Source organism: Anabrus simplex, chromosome 12 (assembly GCF_040414725.1).
Source record: "Anabrus simplex isolate iqAnaSimp1 chromosome 12, ASM4041472v1, whole genome shotgun sequence".
NCBI classification, from domain to species: Eukaryota; Metazoa; Arthropoda; class Insecta; order Orthoptera; family Tettigoniidae; genus Anabrus; species Anabrus simplex.
The window spans coordinates 13322256-13344271 of NC_090276.1; the positions used below are offsets into that span (position 1 = coordinate 13322256).

The following is a 22016-nucleotide window of genomic DNA, read 5'->3' on the forward strand; positions in this document are numbered from 1 at the left end:
TTTGAAATGTCTGTGGCATACCTGTAAAATAATGTATCACCGTGAGCGAAATTCGTGCATTTACAGAGTGAATCGGCCTACACCAGCAGCTCCTGTAGGTGGTATGTTTTAATGCGTATAATAATAATAATAATAATAATAATAATAATAATAATAATAATAATAATAATAATAATAATAATAATAATAATAATAATAATAATAATAATACCGTTGAAATAATGTATCCCATGATTGTGATCTGACATAACCTTATATCATTAAAGAGTAAATATGCCTACATACCACCAGCTGTTGCGTGTAGTTAAATACGTCAAAGGCCTATACTCATTATGATTGTGTGAGAATGTAATAATAATAGTTACTCACCATTGAGTTATTAGTAAATCTGTAGTCTTGTCTTGGAATTGCACGTAAACATATCTGCCGCATAACCTCGTCTTTCGTAAACTTAATGCATGCACTTCGTTATCACTGCCGGAATTCTCCTTAAAGTTGAGTACGCAACACATCAGTACCATTACGTACAACGGTATTAACAATTGGCACCATTAAACGAATTAAAACTCTTCTAATTTCAGCGTTACATGGCCAAACTCATTGCTGTGTTATTACTGAAAAGGTTCAAGCTTGCCTCCCGATTTTGACGTCACATTATATTCCCAGAACAGTTGTGAGGCCTTATATATCTAGGAGGTGTTGGTAACATCCGATTTGTCTCACGGATATCTAATGGAAGAATATGTATCTTCCTTGCAAGTCAAAAGTGTGTTGAAGAATTAATTTCAAAACATCCTAAGATTCTCATAAATAATGTCTCCTTGGAAATAAGACCTCTCCTAACTAAAAACAAACGAGTTATTCTATCCAATGTTTGCCCTGTGATTCCTAATATTGTTATTGAAGAAGAATTTCTCAAACTCGGCATTAAACCAATGTCAAAGATATCACCTATTAGAGCAGGTTTAACAATCCCCGGATTTTCTCACATTCTCAGTTTTCGGAGACAGATTTATATTCAAAATGAAGACTTTAACAAACTTCCAGACTCACTCCAAATTGAATATGAGGGTACCAATTACTGGATTTATTTATCCTCTGACACACCCACCTGCTTTCTTTGTAAAACTGAGGGGCACTTAGCTAGAAACTGCCCTGATAATGATGAAATAATAAATGAAGGCTCCTCATTAAATCAAAACAGTCATTCTCGTGGCAAGATCAATCTAACAGAATTTCCCCAACTAGTAGAGGATACACAAAAAATTGAAACAAACTGTCAAGAAAATATTACCTGTACTCCCTCACAAACTACTGTTCAGACAACTGCTACATCTACATCTCTTCAGTGTTCTCAAAATCAAAACTGTGGGCCTTTACCCTCAGGCGAAACGACTCTAACCTCTCATTTGGAATGCCCTCAAAACCCCTCATATGTTCATCTTGCTGGATCAAAGAGACCAATATCACTATCTAGCAGTGAAACTACAGGCAGAAAAGACCTTGATTTTAAGGAACCTCCCCTAACAACTGAACCTAAGACAAGTGAACAGACAGGGAAACACAAGACAAAACAAACTCACAAGAAACCAAAGACAGAAAAAGAAAGCACAACTATTAGTGATATGCTTAAGCCAATTAAGCAAGTTCTAGAAGCCAACCCTCAGTCCTTTCCCCTCAATTACTTACAACTCCAATCCTTTTTTGAAAACAGTATTGGAGTTAATGACATTGCAGCAATAGCTTCCAATTACACCCAAGATCTAGAGGGTTTAGCCCAAGCCCTTCAAAAACTATATCCATACTACACTGAAAAATCTATTAAGAACAGGAGTACTCGAATAGTCAAGAAACTGCTTAAGGCTAGCAGTGAAAACCGAAGTGAAGCAATTAACAGTTTAATTCCAGATTACTCCAGTGATGACTCTACTTCCCTCTCATAATAATGATAAAATTCCCTCTACACTTGTTTGTCATTCTTATGACTATATCATTACTTCAATGGAACCTCAACAGTTTTCGATCACAGCGAGAGTATTTACAACTTCTACTAAATAAACATCAGCCTTCAGTTGTCTGTCTACAAGAAACTAACTTTAGAGACAACTTTGTTTCCCAATTAAGACAGTTCAACGTACATTATAAAAACCGAATTAATCCAAATCATGCAAGTGGAGGCGTAGCCACCTATGTTAAAAATAATTTACACCATCAAGAGGTTCCTTTAACTACTGATTTAGAAGCAGTCGCAGTTTTATTATACCTTCCACAAGCTATATGTGTATGTAATGTTTATTTTCCTACGAATAGTACATCTCACGCTGATGATTTAAGAAACCTAATACACCAACTCCCCAAACCCTTCATCTTGATGGGTGATTTTAATAGCCACAACAGTTTATGGGGTAGTCGCAATACTGATGCAAGGGGGAAAGAAATAGAGAAGATACTAGATGAATTTACTCTAGTATTATTGAACTCAACTGCTCCAACTCGTTTTGATATAGCACACGGAACATACAGTAGCATAGATTTAACTATATGTACGCCAGACATAGCTGCACTATTTAACTGGTCCATTTATTCAACTCTACAAGGAAGTGACCACTTCCCCATCATAATTAATGATGATCAAAGTTCTTCAGACAACACATCAAAACTCCAATCCTGTAAATGGAATTTAAATAAGGCAAATTGGCAATCATTTAGAAAGATTGTAAATAACTATTTAAACGATCTAACTCCAACAAATAAATTTCCTTCTAAGCATATCAATGATATTGTTCAAGACTTCACAGAAGTAATAATTAAATCTGCTGACCAGAGCATCCCAAAAACAGCTCCTATACCCTTCAAGAAAACGGTTCCCTGGTGGAATGACTCCTGTAAAGAGGCTATCAAAAATAAATACCGTGCTTACTACCTATACAAAAGAAATCCTACGCCTGAAAATAAAATCAATTTTCAAAAACACCGAGCAATAGCACGAAATAAAATAAAATTAAGTAAGAAAACCTCCTGGTTAACATTCATCTCCTCCTTAACCTGCCAAACTTCACAAAAAGTTATGTGGAATAAAATCCAAAGAATAAGTGGCAAATACAATAAATTCTGTATTACCTCTCTAAGAGATCCAGTCGCTGGGTCAATTGTAAATGAACCTCAACAAATAGCTGATCAACTGGCTAAATCATTTTCAGAAATCTCTAGCGATAACAATTATGAACCTGAATTTCTTCGCATGAAAACAACTCGAGATCCAATAGACTTAAGTGAAACTGTACCTACACCGAACTATGCTTATAATGATACTTTACAGTTACAAGAAATGGTTACAGAACTCAACAAATGCGGCAGATCTAGTCCTGGCCCAGACACCATTCCATATGAATTTTTAAAACAGCTTCCACATAGTGCACTCAATTATCTACTTGCTATTTTCAACTACATATGGATTTCCAAACTATTTCCAGATCAATGGCGTTGTGCTATTGTAGTGCCTATACTCAAACCAGGAAAGGACATTTTGATCCCAGATAATTATCGTCCCATCGCCTTGACAAATACAATGTGTAAGCTACTGGAGAAAATTGTTAACAAGAGATTACGCTGGTATTTGGAACATATACACTTTTTTAGTGATGCACAAAATGGTTTTCGTCAAGCACGTTCAACAACAGATACTCTGATATGTTTAGAATCAGAAATCCGAGAAGCTTTCCTAAATAATCAGCACCTCATAGCTGTTAGTTTAGACATTGAGAAGGCATATGACATGGTGTGGAAAGACTATCTAATTGAAACACTGATGAAACATAATATTTCAGGAAACATGCTTCACTTCATTTATAATTTCCTTAAAGATCGCCGAATTCAAGTCAGGACAAATGGAACTCTTTCACATGAAGTAACCATTGACAATGGAGTTCCCCAAGGATCAGTCATCAGTGTCACATTATTCCTCGTTGCAATAAATGGCATTGTCTCCAACATTCACCTACCAGTAAAGGCTTGCCTTTTTGCCGATGATTTGACTATACTAAGTGCAGGAAGAAATAAATTAACTACTCAACAGTTACTTCAAGAATCAATTGATAATATCCAAAAATGGGCTAAAGTTACAGGGTTCAAGTTTTCCAAAACTAAAACCAAATGCATACTCTTCTCCAAATGTAAACATACTGTACAAGACCCTGAGCTGTACATGGACAATCACAAAATTGAAACAGTAACAACTATGAAAATCTTAGGAGTTTTATTTGACACTACGTTAAGTTGGATACCTCACCTGAAAAACCTTAAAGATGACTGCTTGCGAAGGCTGAACATAATGAAGATCCTGGCAGCAAAGAACTGGGGGGCAGACTACCAAGTGCTAATGAACACGTACAAAGCCATTATTAGGGCTAAATTAGACTATGGCAGCATTGTATACAATTCCGCAAGAATGTCTTCACTCAAAATCCTTGATTCCATCCAGTCCTCAGCTCTTCGAATTGCTCTAGGAGCCTTCCGTACCAGTCCAGTAGCCAGCATTCAAATAGAAGCAAATGAACCACCACTCACAATTAGACGTAGACAACTAAGTTTGACTTACGCGCTCAAGGTAGCAACTATGAGTGAATCAAGAATTAAGTTGTATGCTTTTCCTAACAAGCATCAAGGTACACTCATTAAATCAGGATCACAACCACAGCCTTTCAATGTCAGAATAGCCAAGTTTCTTGAAGAACTAAATTTAAATATCCCTCCAATACTCCTCACAGACTACTCTCTTAATGTCCCACCATGGACTATTACCCTTCCAAAAATTAACTTTGAAATAAATTACAGTGTCAAAGATGAAACTGACAGATCTCACTACCATCAATTATTTCTTGAAATTTCTAATAAATACCCAAGGCACACTGCAATCTATACTGATGGATCAAAATGTGAGGAAAGAAATGGATGTGGGATTATATATCCTGAACGTACCATGCTATACCGATTGCCTGACTACTATACAGTATTCTCTAATGAGCTGTACGCAATAAAGCAGGCTATGCTATATATTTTGAAAACCAGCACCTGTAATAACACCATCATTTTTTCTGATTCAAAAAGTGCATTAAACGCAATAGAAAGTCCATCATCGAAACACATCCTTGTACAAGAAATACAACTGTTGTTTAACAACATCATGAAAGAAGGCAAACAAGTCATCTTTGTGTGGATACCCTCTCATAGAGGTATTCAAGGCAATGAATCTGCTGATCAAGCAGCTAAAGACGCTACTTACCTCCCGTTAGGCGATCTGACAATAGCTACCCCTCACACTGACATTATTGCCTATGCTAAAACAAAATTATACCAACAGTGGAAGATAAAATGGCTTCAAACTTCGAACAGCAAACTCCACGAAGTAACAACGGAATCTACAGTACAAAACTATCTTTACAACCTTCACAGGCAAGATCAAGTCCTAATAACTAGAATACGGATTGGCCACTCCAAGATAAGTCACAGCTACCTCCTTGAGAAGAAACTGCCTCCCATCTGTACAACATGCAATAGTGTGCTGACTGTGAAGCACATCATAACAGACTGTTCACTGTATGACAAATGGCGCCAGTACCACGGTATACCTAAGGATATTAAGGGGAGACACTCATCTCCTTCACTGTGCAAACAAATTATCAAGTTTTTCAAAGACACTGGCCTGTATTCAAAAATTTAACTGTTCAGTTTAAAATACCACTTTTATATTTTTTTTTGCCATTCTTCACCCTACTGTAATTTAATGTAAATTCTACAGTTAGAAGTCACGATAAGACCTTAGGGTTAAAGTGACTCTAAATTATCTTAATAAAAAAAAAAAAATATACATGTCAATTGTAACATGTTAAATTTAACATTTTGGTGTTAAATGTTAATCAGTGGAGACCGGCCTTAAACCAAATTCTACGCCGAGAAACTCGTGTATGTAACAGATGAAAAGTGAATCATCTCTTTGCAAGATTTCTGAAAACTTTTCACTTCATTTCTTTGCACTTTGCATTTCTGTACCAACTGAGGAACATAACAGGCTTAAAAAGTGTAAAGATTCATAACTTTTCAGTTTTCACTTTGCAAGCTTAATCTGAAAAGTGATGGTGGAACAAAATCTGAACTGAAAAGTCCAAATTTGCAACGTTCGTTCGTGGAAGCCCCAGGCTGTCCACAAACTATCGAAGTAGAATATCGGACTCTCGCCTCGCTTACCTCCAGAGCTATTTGTAGTCTTCTGATCAAAGATGAAAGCATCACCGCCGCCGTCTCCCACCGCCGGGGAGACGGCGGTGGAAAGCATGAAAGAGCTTCTGATGTTGGCAGTTCTGCGGCGTTGCTGCTGCGTGTTCAGCTGTCTGCATGGATGGATTTTTTTGAAGTTTCCCCTCATTAACCTATACGATAAAATCTTGACATTTAAAACTAATATTAAAAGTGCTGAAATGACAGGTTAGTTGAACTGTGGCTTATCCTCATTTATGGAAAATGTAAATATTTTTATCCACTTTAAACTTGGCCATTCGTACCAGGCGATTACAAAGGATTTGTGAAAATGAGAGCTTAATTGAAACATTTCTTAATGACAAGCGCTCGTTTAGGTTATTACCCTCAAAATACATGCTCCTGAAACTATCACCTGATCGTTGCTCAAAGAGCAACGCACTTGTGAGCAATTACTTTGGGTATCTACTGTAGTTACTGTAATTTACGGGCTACAATGCCGAAAGAATGGGGAAAAAACTACATTTCTACAGTTGTTGCAATAAGGTTACCATATAATTTTCTCAAGATTGTATCTTTTTATTCTAAAAATTATCTTAAATGTATACTTTTTTTTTCTTCACAAAGCAGCCTCTGCTTTAGAGGTAGTATTTCATGAATTAATAATATCGACCTTGTTATTATGACACCATATGCAGTGATATTTAAATCACAAAAGTGTTAAATTACTTTGGGAACTATACTGGAGGGAAAAAATGAGGGACTAGAGTTAAAACCAAACGATATTGCTGGACTTGCTGGACGCAAACCTTCGACATTACGATTTATACAGTTATGTATGAAAGTAATATTGGCTTGGCCTTTTTCCATATGGACTCCAGGCATACTAAAGAGAGTGGCAAATTGTGCAAGAGTGCCAGTATTAAAATTTAAGGAAAGGGCTTAGGGCATATACTTATTGGGGATAAATCCTTGTAACTTTTGTAATTGTAATATCTACATCGATGTAGACCTATGTATATCAGTAACTGGCCATATCAGTAACTGGCCAGAGTTGCTATAGACGTGAATGTTAGCAGCATTCCTCTACAATTGGCATGGGGCTACCCAAATATTCTGGATTTTATTTCAGTGTGACTAAACGAACTTATAAATGTTCGGTAAGGCCGGAAATGGGATCTAGACCAACTTGATACAAACCTGTTTTTTCAGGGATGACTTACAGTTTAGTTTTGTTTTATTCAGAAATGCTAAAGACATTGTGAGCATGAATGGTAAATTTCCACTTGCACATAGTCCCAGTAAGGATTCTCCATTAACGGTTTAAGGACTACCGTGGATTGTGTAGTCCTAGTTGTCTGAACACAAGGGAGGCCACAGCTCAAAATATATCTGATATATCCCCCTCTGTTACATAGAAATTGCTTTTTGATATCTATAACCACTTACAGGCCATTCAGCAGTTGCACCCATGGTTTACAAACTAGGGTAGACTCGGGATATCTTATTCATAATTTGGAAATAAGAGACATGAAAGTAGAGAGAATGATTTGTGGTAAGAGCAGGTCGTAGAAAGATACTCGCATTGGGGAAATGAACGGTAAGTTAGGAATGAACTCGATGGATGGATGTATGAAATTGTGCACGTGAAACTAGCTTTTTTCTTTGTGGAGCTATGAGAGGCAAAATGGGGAGAGATATCGTAGAAGGGTAAGAGAAGCAATGGGAGATAAAGGTGATGATGTTTAGATCCAGTTTTTAATGATTTTACCCTAAGAGGAGTAGAACTAGGTTAGACAGACACTGATAGTTCCTGATAGAATATTTTGAAGGCAATTAGTTGATTCACAGGGCTTGTATACTGAATGTCGAAAGGTATAATGGTCTATAATTAAGATAATATATGTACGTTTGTTGCGAAGCCTAAGAGTAGACAGCGTAAACTGACCGTTCCAGAATGTGTTCTAAAGAAAAAAATACCAGTATTTTATTTCATGCATGTGTACTGAATCGGTGTAGCAAAGTCATACCATTGCCAAAGCGACAGGGTAAGCTGAGTGAGTTCAGCCTTCACTATTCACCCTATCTTTGGGAAGCGGGGATAGGGGTCGTCTATTAATGCGCACACGTGCGTGCCTAGCCACAGATCGTTGGTGATTAAACGTCTACTTGACAGTGTAGGTAAAGGTAACTGAACTGTGTCCTCTTCTGTTCTAGGGAGGTGTTACATGCCTTCTTCATCTGCAGGACAATTTGAATCACCCAGTATAAAAAATGATGAGCATCTGTCTGTCCTTCCATTCATTTTCACTACAGATTGCTGTGCTTCCTCTGTTTCCTTGCCACTTACATGAACAACAATGGTAAAGATGACTTGCTCCTACTCCTGTTACTACTTTAAACTGATAATTTGTCCTACTGTCAACCTTTACTAGAGCCTAATTGATAATGTCAAAAAGTTTCTTATCATCTGTAATAACATAATGTTGATACTATAATATATTAGTATGACCAGCATTTTTTTCTTGGTATTCTTTCATGTTTCTTTTCTGTGTTCAAATATACATTTCTTCTTTGCAGGACGTCGACGTCGCTCCAGATTAGCAAGATCATCTGCTAAGTTTGGGGTAAGATTAAATTAAATGTTATATATATTTTTTTCTTTTCAGAATTGTTATGAAGTCCTTGAAGCACGTTTATTTTGGTTTCCAACCATGTTCGGATATCCTTGCCCATATGTCCTTCATTCTCTTGATGCAAATGTTTTTTCTTTCCTCCGAACATTTCTTTTTTCTTACAGTCTGCTTTACGTTGCACCGACGCGGGTAGGTCTTATGCCGATGATGGGATAGGAAAGGGGTAGGCCTAGGAGTTGGGAAGGAAGCGGCCGTGGCCCTAATTAAGGTACAGAATTGCCTGGTGTGAAAATGGGAAATCATGGAAAAGCGTCTTCAGGGCTACCGACAGTGCAGTTCGAATCCGCTATCTCCCAAATGCAAGTTCACACACAGCCAACTCACTTTTTTTCTCTTCTGATCATGGTTGTCATTTCACAGGCTTGATTTCATCCTTCGGTACCCTCCTTGGCTTGATTTTCCCATTTAAAGATGTTTCTCAATCAATCACCACTGATTTGCATTTAGGGTTGTCAAGAAGGTGACAGATACCCTATCATTTTTTACCTAGTCTTTTTTCTTAAATAATTTCAAAGAAGTTGGAAATTTACCAAACATCTCCCTTGGTAAATTATTCCAATCTCCAATTCCTCTTCCCGTAAACAAGTATTTGCCCCATTTGTCTCTTTGAATTCCAACATTGTCTTTTTCCCTACTCTGGAAAGCTCCATCAGCCTTATTCTTCTGTTAATGTCATTCCAAACCATCTCTTCACTGACGGCTTGGAACATTTCGCTTATGTTACGAAATCGATTAGACAAGCTGTACATCTCCTTACTTGCAAGTTTTCCCATTGCCACATTTTTGTAACACTACTCTTTTGTTAGAAATCACCTAGAAAAAATTATGCTGTTTTAGTTTTTGATCTTTTCCAATTCATGAATCAAATTATCTGTCTTGTACATCTTGTACTGTTATCCTACTCAACATTAAATGTTCAGTCGCTTTGTTCTACCATCTAGGTTTGCCTTTGAACTCCCAAACTTGTACTAGGATTCTTTTTTTGTCATCTTGTATGGAGAGTTCATCGCCAGAGAAAGTCAATCTTCTGTTCTCTTTCTAACCTTGCTATGCATGTCATTGTTCTTCCTGAACTTACATGCTGCTCCTGTTTTTATGGGTCCTAAGATCTTTCTCGCCGGGCTGAGTGGTTCAGACAGTGGAGACGCTGGCCTTCTGACCCCAACTTGGCAGGTTCGATCCTGGTTCAGTCCGGTGGTATTTGAAGGTGCTCAGATATGTCAGCCTCGTGTCGGTAGATTTACTGGCACGTAAAGAAACTCCGGTGGGACAAACTTGCGGCACCTCGGCGTCTCCGAAAACCGTAAAAGTAGTAATAATTTATTATTATTATTATTATTATTATTATTATTATTATTATTATTAATAATAAGATCTTTCTCCCTGTCCTTAGTTCTAACTTCTTGAGTTCTCTTTTCAAAGTCTTATTTCCAGGATCAGTATTTCTGATGCATATAGAATCTCTGATCTTACAATGGCCTGTTAGTGTCATATCTTACCTCCCTGTGATAGTGCTTTCTTGTTGCAAGTCTCAGGTGTGGTCATGAAGCACTTTCGTTTTAGTTAATATCTCAGCCATGCCTTGCTTCTCGATTTTCCTCATGTTCAGCCACTGTCCTAGGCATTTAAAGGTTTCAACCCTTTGGATATCACTCTGCATTATCTTATCATGTTCAGGTTAAACTTAGGGCCATTTTCTCCAAATCGAGTTAAACCTGGTATAAATTAAACCCGTTTAACTTTAGTACCTAGTTTAAAGTTGCGTCCATTTTCTCCACCAATTTCTGACACTCGTTTAGTTTAAACGGGCGAGCTGTCGTTGGCGCTAACGTTGGCTGCACTGAAGGAATAGTCGAAGGCATGGTCGATTGGAATTGGCCAATCAGAGCCAAGTAATTCAATGACCGACATTTTTGTAATAATATCAGCTGTTTGTGGCGAATTAATGCTATCGTACGTAGTGAATAAACAACAAATTCGGCGGGATATTAGCTTTACTGATAAATAAATTGTTTACATTTGTGCGAAGTGTTGTGTCATATAATTCTACCTAGTGCTGTCTACAATTTATTGGAACGCACTTTTATTTCTTATTTTTCTCTGTCATGCTTTACCATAAACAAGTACCATGGGCCTAATACGTGTCTTTTGATGTCTGTTGTCTTACGGAACACACGGAAACGTTAAAATATTAAAATCCTGGTCTTTCAGCAATAGGCCTACGGTATTCCTTTCCTCAGAAAATCAACATTTATGTGAATTTCAAGTAAACAAATTCCAAGCATGCTCGGGATCTATCTCCTATCAAAATCCATCGCCCTCGGCCGGGATCAATCTCACAAACCTTGGATCCAGCAGACAGACCACTGAGGATGTATTATTTGGAGATGTATTACTTGATTCCATATTCGTTTATAACATAACCAAGTTCTCCCTATAGCATTAATATTTCTATTGCTGGTATGCTGGCAATAGATACGATGAAACATTCTTAACTATAATCTATTCTATTACAAGTTTACTAGCAAGCATGAAATACTTTATTGTTTTTCTGATCCTATAAATATATAATCTAGCGATTAGAAATTGTATACTACCGCCTCTCCTACCGTGCCGGTCAACATTCTGATGGTAAAAATATTTTCGACAAATTAGATTCGAACCGTCTTGTCACGGACTCGGACTATGCTGACTTCACGCTTTAGCGACCACAGCCACCAGGTACCGCATGAAGAGCGGACGTATTACACGACTTATGTAGGAATATTTTTATGCTTCACATTACAGTATTCATACCACGAACAGTATTTTACAGTATATAATATTATAAGGAAACTGCAATTTAAGGTCTGTGGTCCCCGTTGTTAATGAAAAAAATGCCTGCGCATCATATCTTAAAGCAACCAGAATCATTGCTTCTAGCGAAATAGCATTATTTCGTGCAGTTGACGTTTTAAATGAATCCTTCTTCGATACTAGACAATCCTTGCTGTTCGCTTATGAATTATAAATCCATCAAAGAACTCCGTTACATCCGATTTTCCAAGATTGTAAACTTTTGTTGGAACGCGGCTTCTTAACCTCTCTTGCACATCAAAATTATTTCCTATTTAACCAATGACTTCAATAAATTCTCCCATTTTTCTAATGCTAATACTAGGTTATAATTTTAGTACGTTTTTCATTAAAGTGCTGCAGTACTGGTAGTCAAAACTAACCCTTCTATTAGGAAAATCACAGATACGTTAATAAAATGTCAAGAAGGTTGAATATAAACAGCAGTTTAAACCAACAATAAAGAAGGTTTAACTCTGAGCCAGGTTTAAACTTGATACAAAGTTTAAACCAATATGGGGAAAATGAATGTTAGTTTAAACTCAGACTTAAACCAGATTAAAATAAACTTAGTTTAAACTCATTTGGGGAAAACGGCCCTTAATGTTGATCAAGTACTTCGCCTTTTCATTTGACATTTTGAGTCCTATTTTGCTTGCATGTTTGTAGAAATTTTTTTTTTTTTTTTTGCTATTGGCTTTACGTCACACCAACACAGATAGGTGTTATGGTGATGATGGGACAGGAAAGGGCTAGGACTGGGAAGGAAGCAGCCATGGCCTTAATTAAGGTACAGCCCCAGCATTTGCCTGGTGTGAAAATGGGAAACCACAGAAAACCATCTTCAGGGCTGCCGACAGTGGGGTTTGAACCCACTATCTCATGAATACTGGATACTGGCTGCACTTAAGCAACTGCAGCTATCGAGCTCAGTACGCGTTTGTAGAGTTCTTCAGTCTGTTGTTCTGGTACTTCAAGTGAAGGTTCCACGATCGCAAGGTCATCCATGAAGGCCAGGTTGTCTATATCTAGTCCGATATTGGGTACTTTGAATCTGAGTCCACTTTTCACTTAGTTTTCTTTGAGGGCTTTTCTCCATTCTTTAATTACCTTTGGAAAGGTGCAGTTGACGAGGATAGGTGATAGCTAAAGTGAGGGCATTTGAGCATGAAAAATCCTGTTTTGGGCAGAATAAATATGCGTTAAAAATGTTGAAACAGCACTGTCACAATTTGCGTAAACTTGTTTTAATTTCTTCTCCACTTTTCATACTTCCTGTTGTGGTCACTGTTGCGAACTGTGTTGTATTTTGTGGACTTGGTCGTGTTTGATATATATAATAATATAATTATAGGCCAAGAGATTTTTTTGCCTCTTTTGTAAAATAATTAATATATGTACATAATATTTTTAAAGTGTTAATTTGATTGTATTTCCACTATCTATTGTCAGATTTAGTACATGGCTGAAGATGACCCATATTGGGGTCGAAACCAATCCCATTGTATAAGTGATTTGATATCATATTAAATGGTACTTAATAAATGGACCTTAATTTTAATTCCTTATTAATGTATCTGCATCTTAGACCATATTAAAAATATACTGTCCTTTTTTATATGCTTCAGTAGAGCAACCTGTCTGGCTCCATGGCTAAATGGTTAGCGTGCTGGCCTTTGGTCACAGGGGTCCCGGGTTCGATTCCCGGCAGGGTCGGGAATTTTAACCATCATTGGTTAATTTTGCTGGCACGGGGGCTCATCCTCATCATGACGCACAGGTCGCATACGGGCATCAAATCTAAAGACCTGCACCTGGTGAGCCGAACTTGTCTGTGGATACTCCGGGCATTGAAAGCCATACTTCATTTCATTTCAGTAGAGCAAGCTCATTCTATGATAAATTCCAGCCCAATTTAAAACAGAACTGATCCGCCAATCGCGCTGTGTCCTTGGAATTTCATGAGTGTCCCAGGTAGACGTTCTTCTTATTTCTAAAATAAGGCGAAAATCTTTGTTAAAAATATCATAATAAACCGAAACCTGATTCTGGTATTCTCTAAAATTACAATTATGGGAAAAAACTTACATAATATAGCATGTTTCATTACACTGGCCAGGCGCGTACTTATAGTAAGCCTGAGCGGTAGGTAGTCCCTTGCATGCTTAGGTTTCTTCAGCCTCAGCTAAGTTTAAGGTTGAAGGAAGAATGTCACTTTCCATTATTTATTTGCTTTTTATGGCTAGTTTATGTTATTACGGGAGGGATCAAATATAAATGGAATTTTATTTCTTATTTAAATTCATTTATTGAAAAACACAAGGCAATTACAATTTATTTTTCCACATAGTTTCCTGCTTTGGGAATGAATTTGTCCTGGTGTATGGGCAGCTTCTTGATGCCCTCATCGTAAAAAGAACAGGGTCATGTCACCAGCCAGTTGTGCACGAAGTCTTCCACACTCTCATTATCTTCAAATCATTGCCCTCCTACAGCTTCTTTACGTGGTCCAAACAATTGGAAATTGCAGGGCGATAAGTCCGGGCTGTAAGGAGGATGATCAAGTGCAATCCAGTGCATTTCCTATAGCTTGGAGATAGAGCTGTAGTATGGGGCCGCACATTGTCATGGAGGAGGATGACCTGTCAAATCGGTTGGTCTCGTCTTTTGCAGCAATATGCAACCCTCGCCTTTCTCAACAGCGTGCAGTAGTAAGCAGCATTGATTGGGCGTCGCTCATGCAAAAAATCAGCAAAATGCCTCGCCTATAAAAAAAAATGGTTGGAAGAACCTTGTCAGCTGACAGTTGAGCCTTGGCTTTCACTGGTGCTGCCTCCCCTTTCCTCCGCCACTCCTTACTGGCTTGTTTGGATTCAGGAGTGTAGTGGACACGTTTCGTCACAGGTGACAATCTGACTCAAAAATGCGTCACTTTCTTCCGCAAACCTTGCTGTAAACCTCTGACAGACCTCCAAACCTCTGAACTTCAGAATGTCAGTCAAAAGGTGAGGGACCCATCTGGAACACACTTTACAGAATTGTAGGTCATTTGTGATGTTTGCTTGACAACTCCCTTAAATGATTCCGATTTGTTCTTTAATTTCTGATACTGTTGCCCGTCGATCGTCATCAATAATGTCTTAAACCACACAGATGTTTTCGTCTGTAATGCTGGTTTGAGGATGGTGATCGTGTTGCTGATTTTCCACACGTTCTCGTCCTTCCTTGAGCATTTTATGCCAGGTAAACACACGCGTCCTTGACAATGTTTGATCACCGAACTGCGCAGTCAATCTCTAGCAAATTTCCGCCGCTGTAACTCTTTCACGAGCAAGAAATTTTATAATTATGCGTTGTGCAGTGGAGAGGTGCACCTGTTGCTCCGACATCATGAGCGTTACTGGCGAAACGGCGGGAAATATTTAACAGCATGCTCTCCCCACTCCTAGCGGTCCTGCCTAAGCATAGCAGAAGCACGGGACCCGTCCTACCAACTGTTGGTGTTCAGGAACAAAAAGCCTGTTTATATTTGATTGACCTTCGTACACACATATTCCAGCTTAAGTCTAGTGAAATGACTAGGAAAATACATGTTTTGCTCCTCTGGCTTGGAACATTTTCAGCTTAAAAAGAAAAGCATTAAAATACAAAAATTGGCACATATCAAATAAAACACTTATGATGATGAGATAAAATATCCCTTCATATTGAGTTAAAACACTCAACAAGTCAGCGTTCAGATTTGTAATAAAATCTGTGTGCGTAGAGGATCCTGGAAAGTGATCTTCTTTCTTCAAAATACTGGAGAAGTTGCTATAGTTTTTTAGTATGTACTCTAAATAATTTGTAAATGCCAACAGACTTAAATTTCAAATAAGATGACAGGAGGGAACTCCGTAAGAAAAACCAAAGTCGAGGTTAATTCTTGATAGACAGTTTTAACACAGTCTAATATATACAGTCGCGAAGCTCTAATAAGTGGAAGGTTCATCCACTTGACAGCTGGAGCGACACTAGCACCTCTAGCGGCTAGGTAGAGGCAACTTGCTAGCAGACAACAGGGAACGAATTAACACTACAGTCTAAAGTGGTCATAACTTCTGAACCATTCATGCAAATAATGTCCTGACAAGCTTATTGTAATCCTTATGAAATAGTGGAGGAGGTCAAACAATTTATTTCGATGAGGAGTTCGAGGATAATATCGAAATATTTATTTAATCTTAAGGAGTTATGTTTTCTTACCGCGGACTATAACATAAAATCGCTTCTAGAGGGTAAACGGTTCGAAATAGGTATATACTTTCGCAGACTTTTTTGTAGAAGTTATTATGCTCTACAATTCGTACGCTTACACTTGGGGTCTATCGTTGATGGTTCAGGCAGCGTAAGCCAAGAAAGCAAGTGACCGACCATGGTAGAGCGCTGGCCTTCTTAGCCCAACTTGGCAGGTTCGATGTCAGTCGGTCGGTCACTTGCTTTCTTGGCTTACGCTGTCTGAACCGTCAACGATAGACCCCAAGTGTAAGTGTACGAATTGTAGAGTATAGAAACCTCTACAAAAAAGTCCGTGATGATATCTACCTATTTCGAACCGGTTGCCCTCTAGAAGCGATTTTATGTTATAGTCCGCGGTAAAGAAAAACTCCTTAAGATTAAATAAATATTTCGATATTATCCTCGAACTCCTCATCGAAATAAATTGTTCGACCTCCTCCACTATTTCGTAAGGATGACAATAAGCTTGTCAGGACATTATTTGCATGAATGGTTCAGAAGTTATGACCATTTTAGACTGTAGTGGTAATTCGTTCCCTTTTGTCTGCTAGCAACTTGCCTCTACCTCGCCGCTTGGAGCGCTGCAGTCGCCTCTGATGAAAAATATCATTAGAGCTTCGCGACTGTGTATATTAGACTGTGGTTTGAAGGTGTTGAAGGGAGTCTCCTGGCTGGTCCTTCTATGTTTACTTCCCTTACGTCGTCTGCTGACTTCTCCTCCAGACCCTCTAAACTTTAAGCTGGAATATGTTTGTAATTACATAAACTAGCCATAAAAAGCAAATAAGTATTGGAAGGTGGGATTCTTCCTACAACCTTAACCTTAGTCGAGTTGATGCCAATGCGGGATAAAAATGAGATTTTTAAGTTGTTCTTCATCCTCAGCTGTCCCTCCAACTCTGATCATATTTTCTTTTATGAAATCCATCTACAGTTTCCTAGGCCGTTCTCTTTGTCGGTGTCCTGGAGGAGAGATATTGTTTTAACATCAGAATTGTTGGCACTCCAGATTACATGGCTGCACCATTGTAGGCGATTTTCTCACATTTTTTCCAGTATGGGGTCTACACCAAATTGTTTTCTAATCTTAGTTTTCCTATCATATGTTGAAAAATGTGATCTTGCTGGCCTGGATTTTATTCTCCTGTTTTTTTGTCAGTGTGCTGGTCTCCGCTGCATGTGTCACTGTGGGGCTTTAATACTTTAAAAAATATTTATTATGTTCCAATTTATAGGTTGCCAAAGTATACCACATCAATAGTCTTGAAAATCATAATGAACAGTGGTTGTTAAAATGGGTTGTAAAGGAGTTTGACTCCCTTGATTGCTAGGAGGGTGCTATTAGGAACCCCCAAATATCACAGATGTTTCACACAAAATTTAGGCATTATTCCTCTGATGCCGATTAACAGTCCAACAACTTTAATGCTAGAAATTTTGTAGGAGTGTTTGAAATGCTCTATTGTTGGCTTATAGATGGTTGCCTTTCCTGGTCTGTCTCTTCAGGCTGGCTGGAGCTTGCTTCAGATCCAAGATCACACACAGCGCTATCCTTTCTTTGGTCGAATGGCGATTATGTCAATCTGTCTGTTGCTCCCTCCAGCAGCAATACATGGAACTTCCTCGTACACTTCTAGGCCTTGCTGGGAAAGAACTTTTGCTAGCTTTATCCGGTTTCTGTTGTGTCTGGTGTTCCTAAGGAGCTCCCCACTTGCACAAGAACCAAGAATGTGTGCAAGGGTTTCGGTCTTGCGGCAGTCTCTGCAGAAGGTTTCATCTTTACTTTGTCATGGGAGGGCATGCACTGGAATTATATTATATTGTAGCTCGAGGGCTACCGTCCACTCAGAGGTCGACAAACCATTCAGAGTCTCAATCCAGCAGTTCAGTGGTGTATGTTCTTGATAAAGAACATGCTCCTTTTCATTTAATTTAATTTTCAGAAGGATTCTGTAGCCAATGTGGGCCCTCTTGGACTTCCCAACTTATCATTTTGAAAGTCAAGGACATGTTCCTTTCCCGTGAACACTCAGTTCACACCATTTATCGTACTCTCACTTTCTGAATAGCCCTCCTAATTCTTTGCTGTTTTTAGTATGTTGTTCTGCTTCAGTGGTCTGACGAAGTTTGCAAATGCGACTTACCTGCTTGGTATTTTTTGGATCAAGTTCTTAACACTCTGGTAAAATGTATTTCTCTGTTGTTTCCTTGTACTCATTTCCATATCCACTCCTGCATCCTGCATCAGTTCTTACCCCTGGTACTTGAAGCTTTCCTTATTTTCAAGGTTTAATCACCTGGTTTGTAGTGGACTTGTGCTTTCTTCTCTTGGCTTGCCTTACATTTTCTCCAGGCTTATTTCACTTCGTAATTACCAATATACAGGGTCTCTGAAATAAACCCAGACCGAGCCCAACTTACATCGTGTGCGGCTGCCCTGCTTTAAGCATGTATACAATCTTATATGAAATCTTACCTTATAAAAGATGCTGGAAGTGTCATCCTTCATAATGACGGACTTCATAAACACCATTAAGATTTTCTGCACACCAATAGTGAGAGTTTTGACTGTTCACACGACCATTAAGATGAAACCAGACCTCATCTGAAAACAACACAATTTGTGGGTCCAATAAACGATCATTCAGTGATGCAAGATACCACTCACAATATCTCACTCTTGTGGCAGGATCAGCAGGTTTTAAACAATGGGCCCACCTAAACCTGTACAGTTTGATGTGTAACAGCTTTGTAGCTCTGTGTGCAGAAGAAATCGAAACTCCTACTTGTTGTGTTAATTTTGTAAGTGATTTACTCGGTGACCGTTCAAGATTTGCAGCAGTGTCATCTAGCTTTTCCTCTGCTAAAACTGTTTGTGTGCCCGCATGTTTTTATGAGCACTGAGTTAGTAGTTTCAAATTTATTTACAATTACGAGAATCTGTGCTCATAAAGGTGGCACTCCACCAGGAAATTGCTGAACAAATGCATTGCGTATCCGTTGAGCTGACTCATGCTTAAAATAACTTTTACATACAAAAATATGGTGTTGCAATAATAACTGTCTCACCAAGTTAACAGCTGAAATTCAGACTGGCTAATGATGCTAGGTCGAAGACGTGCATGCTCCTTGCAAGGTCAAGAACTATTAGAAATAAGAAAGGATTTCCACTTATCAATACTTGTTTATTGCACTTATTATGCTACAGGACCAGTTTCGACCCTTTACATAAGGTCATCTTCAGCCGAACCATACATACATACATATCTATATGATGAAGCTGTGATTAAGATTGTATTGTCAAAGGAATGCTATACGATAATAAACATTAGGTCACATCCAAATGGGGCATGTCGTAACGTGAACTGGCATATATGTTACTATGTACAACAATGCATTGTATGTCTAAAATAGTATGTTTAAGGTCTTAAAATTAGTTGATAAAACACATCTCTACTTAAAACTAACTTATATATATATGTACAAGATGAATACAATATATGGGAGCACTTCATGCACATGAACGTTCGTGTTCATCGAACTGAACAACAGGCAAGACATGAACGTTCATGTGCATGAAGTGCTCCCATATATTGTATTCATCTTGTACATATATATAAGTTAGTTTTAAGTAGAGACGTGTTTTATCAACGAATTTCAAGACAAACATACTATTTTAGACATACAATGCATTGTTGTACAGTGACATATATGCCAGTTCACGTTACGACATGCCCCATTTGGATGTGACCTAATGTTTATTATCGTATAGTATTCCTTTGACAATACAATCTTAATCATAGCTTCATCATATAGATATGTATGTATGGTTCAGCTGAAGATGACCTTATGTAAAGGGTCGAAACCGGTCCTGTAGCATAATAAGTGCAATAAACAGGTATTGATAGGTGGAAATCCTTTCCTATTTCTAATTGTGTAATTCGTCAATATGGAAATGAAGATTATAGTATGCGCGTGCCTCCCATATAGCTGCTTAGGTCTCGGAGAATAGAAACGCCGCCGGATGCTCTGGGTTTATAAGAGATACCCTGTACGCACTATACTACCTACCTTTTATGGATCGGTCGTAACTGGCTAAGAACTGCCATGAATTGAATCCGGGCCTCTTAGACTAATGAACAAAGTATAAAAGCCATGTCCCCAAAACAGAGATGCAATAACGTAGAGCAGAGGTCCATATAAATGAATTAAGTTTATTAACACAAAAGCAAAGGGAAATGGTCTGGAGATTAGCATAAAAACAGGCGAGCCGAACATGGCCTCGGACACTCCTGGCACTAAAAGCCATGCGCCATTTTCAGCATAAAAACAAATTAATGGGGATACAGGGAGTCAAAATACTCACATATATAATGTGCATATCTGATCCAAAGTATTTCTTTCTTAAAAGGGGACCATTCACTATCTCGAGGTAAAAGTAACAGCCTTCACACAATAAAATCCAACAGCTGCCCAGATAACGTCAAGTTTTTCAAAAAAATATGGCTTCTGACAATCGCCATAGAGATTACATTCCCACAAATCAAAGACACCAGTGAATCAAGACTGGCAGAGAAGTAAACAAATATGGAATACAAGAGGGTAAGAAAGGAGTTGCCATAGTTATAGAAACAAATAAACATGAGTCAGAAAGCAAGTAAAATGAGAACAAAATCCCAAAATAAACATATTAATCGGCTGAGGAAACCGGAAACAATAGCAAGATAAAATAAGAATAATGACAAAAAACAAATATCCATAAGATACTGAAAAGTAACATAGAACCGATAACCACTCCACACCCGCACACACCCAGAGACCAAACATGTGAAGCAGAGGGTATAAAAATATGATAGCAAGACACGTTACGGCAAAAATCGTAACAGCATGACATAATTCATTCAATGGCTCATGAGTTTGACCTGAGTGCGCAGATCAGAAACCTGGGTCACCGCAACGAGGCCTGGCCCACCCAGTCTAAACACACATAACATAAATAACTTGCTCACCGCATAACTAGTATTCATATCGCACATCTAGGTGAACATGAATCGTACGATGTCAGTGTTAAACCACAACGCGGAACAAAAGCTCGAGCCAAAACGTCGAAGATACGGAGAATTAAAAGGTCTCCAATCAAAACAACAAGCAAACTCATTACACACACAAAATAATCTGACCGGTGCCACCTTTTGCTCTATTTCAGGAATGAGTACACATAAGCAGACATGAAAAGGAAGAAAGGACAGTGAAATAAGTCTGCAGCAAAATTATAAAAGAATAATACATTAAACAAGGGATCTCTTAGTACGGTAAACAAACTAGCATAACTATGGCAAGCTGAGAAATGATAAGGAGGACAAATACCTCGAGATTAAAGTAGTCATATTCACGACTCTAAACTTAGAGAGCCATTTAAAATAACATTTAAGTCTTTTATAGTACCATTTGTATGAGATGAAAGCCATCTTGCAGGTCAACGTCTCCATATTTTCTTCAAACTTATTATTGTCAGACGACCAGAGATAACTCGAATCAACGGTAAGCTAGAAAGAAATGCTTTGGATATTCTCTGTTACATGAGGTGCCATCTGTGTAATCGGGACGAACTACACGTCAAGTCTGGCATAGAGAATACTAAGCAGCAATAACCTATAATATTGTAAAGAATGTGATATCACTCAGCATGTCCAGTTGTCCTTTCTGTTTGTTCCCCACACTGCAGTGTCATGCAAACAACACCACCTTCAGCTCCATATTCTCATACTTTTCCTTTGTCTCCTTCGCAGTAAAGTGGGAGACAAATATTGTAAATTATAATCTTATTTGTATAGTTGTGGTGTTTTGATATGTTTAGGATGGTATTTTATTTTATTTTCAGAAGAGTACTCCAGCCAAACTTCTTGAACTTCACAACTTATCATCTCGAAAGTCAAGGAGAGCAACAAAGGTGAG

At 38.2% G+C, this 22016-nt stretch overlaps 1 protein-coding gene across 2 annotated transcripts in view; it reads left to right on the plus strand.

The window, feature by feature from the left end:
* Positions 1-6366: 6366 nt before the first annotated feature.
* Positions 6367-22016, plus strand: part of LOC136884505 (uncharacterized) — a 73979-nt gene continuing 58329 nt past the window's right edge. The window contains exons 1-4 of one of the 2 annotated variants that reach the window (XM_067156720.2): positions 6374-6480; positions 8470-8615; positions 8833-8879; positions 21943-22011. In XM_067156720.2, the coding sequence (XP_067012821.1) occupies positions 8603-8615; positions 8833-8879; positions 21943-22011 (129 nt within the window). In that variant the 5' untranslated portion in view covers positions 6374-6480; positions 8470-8602. Of the gene's footprint in view, positions 6481-8469; positions 8616-8832; positions 8880-21942; positions 22012-22016 lie in introns of both variants that reach the window. The other variant, XM_067156722.2, reaches the window with a different exon arrangement.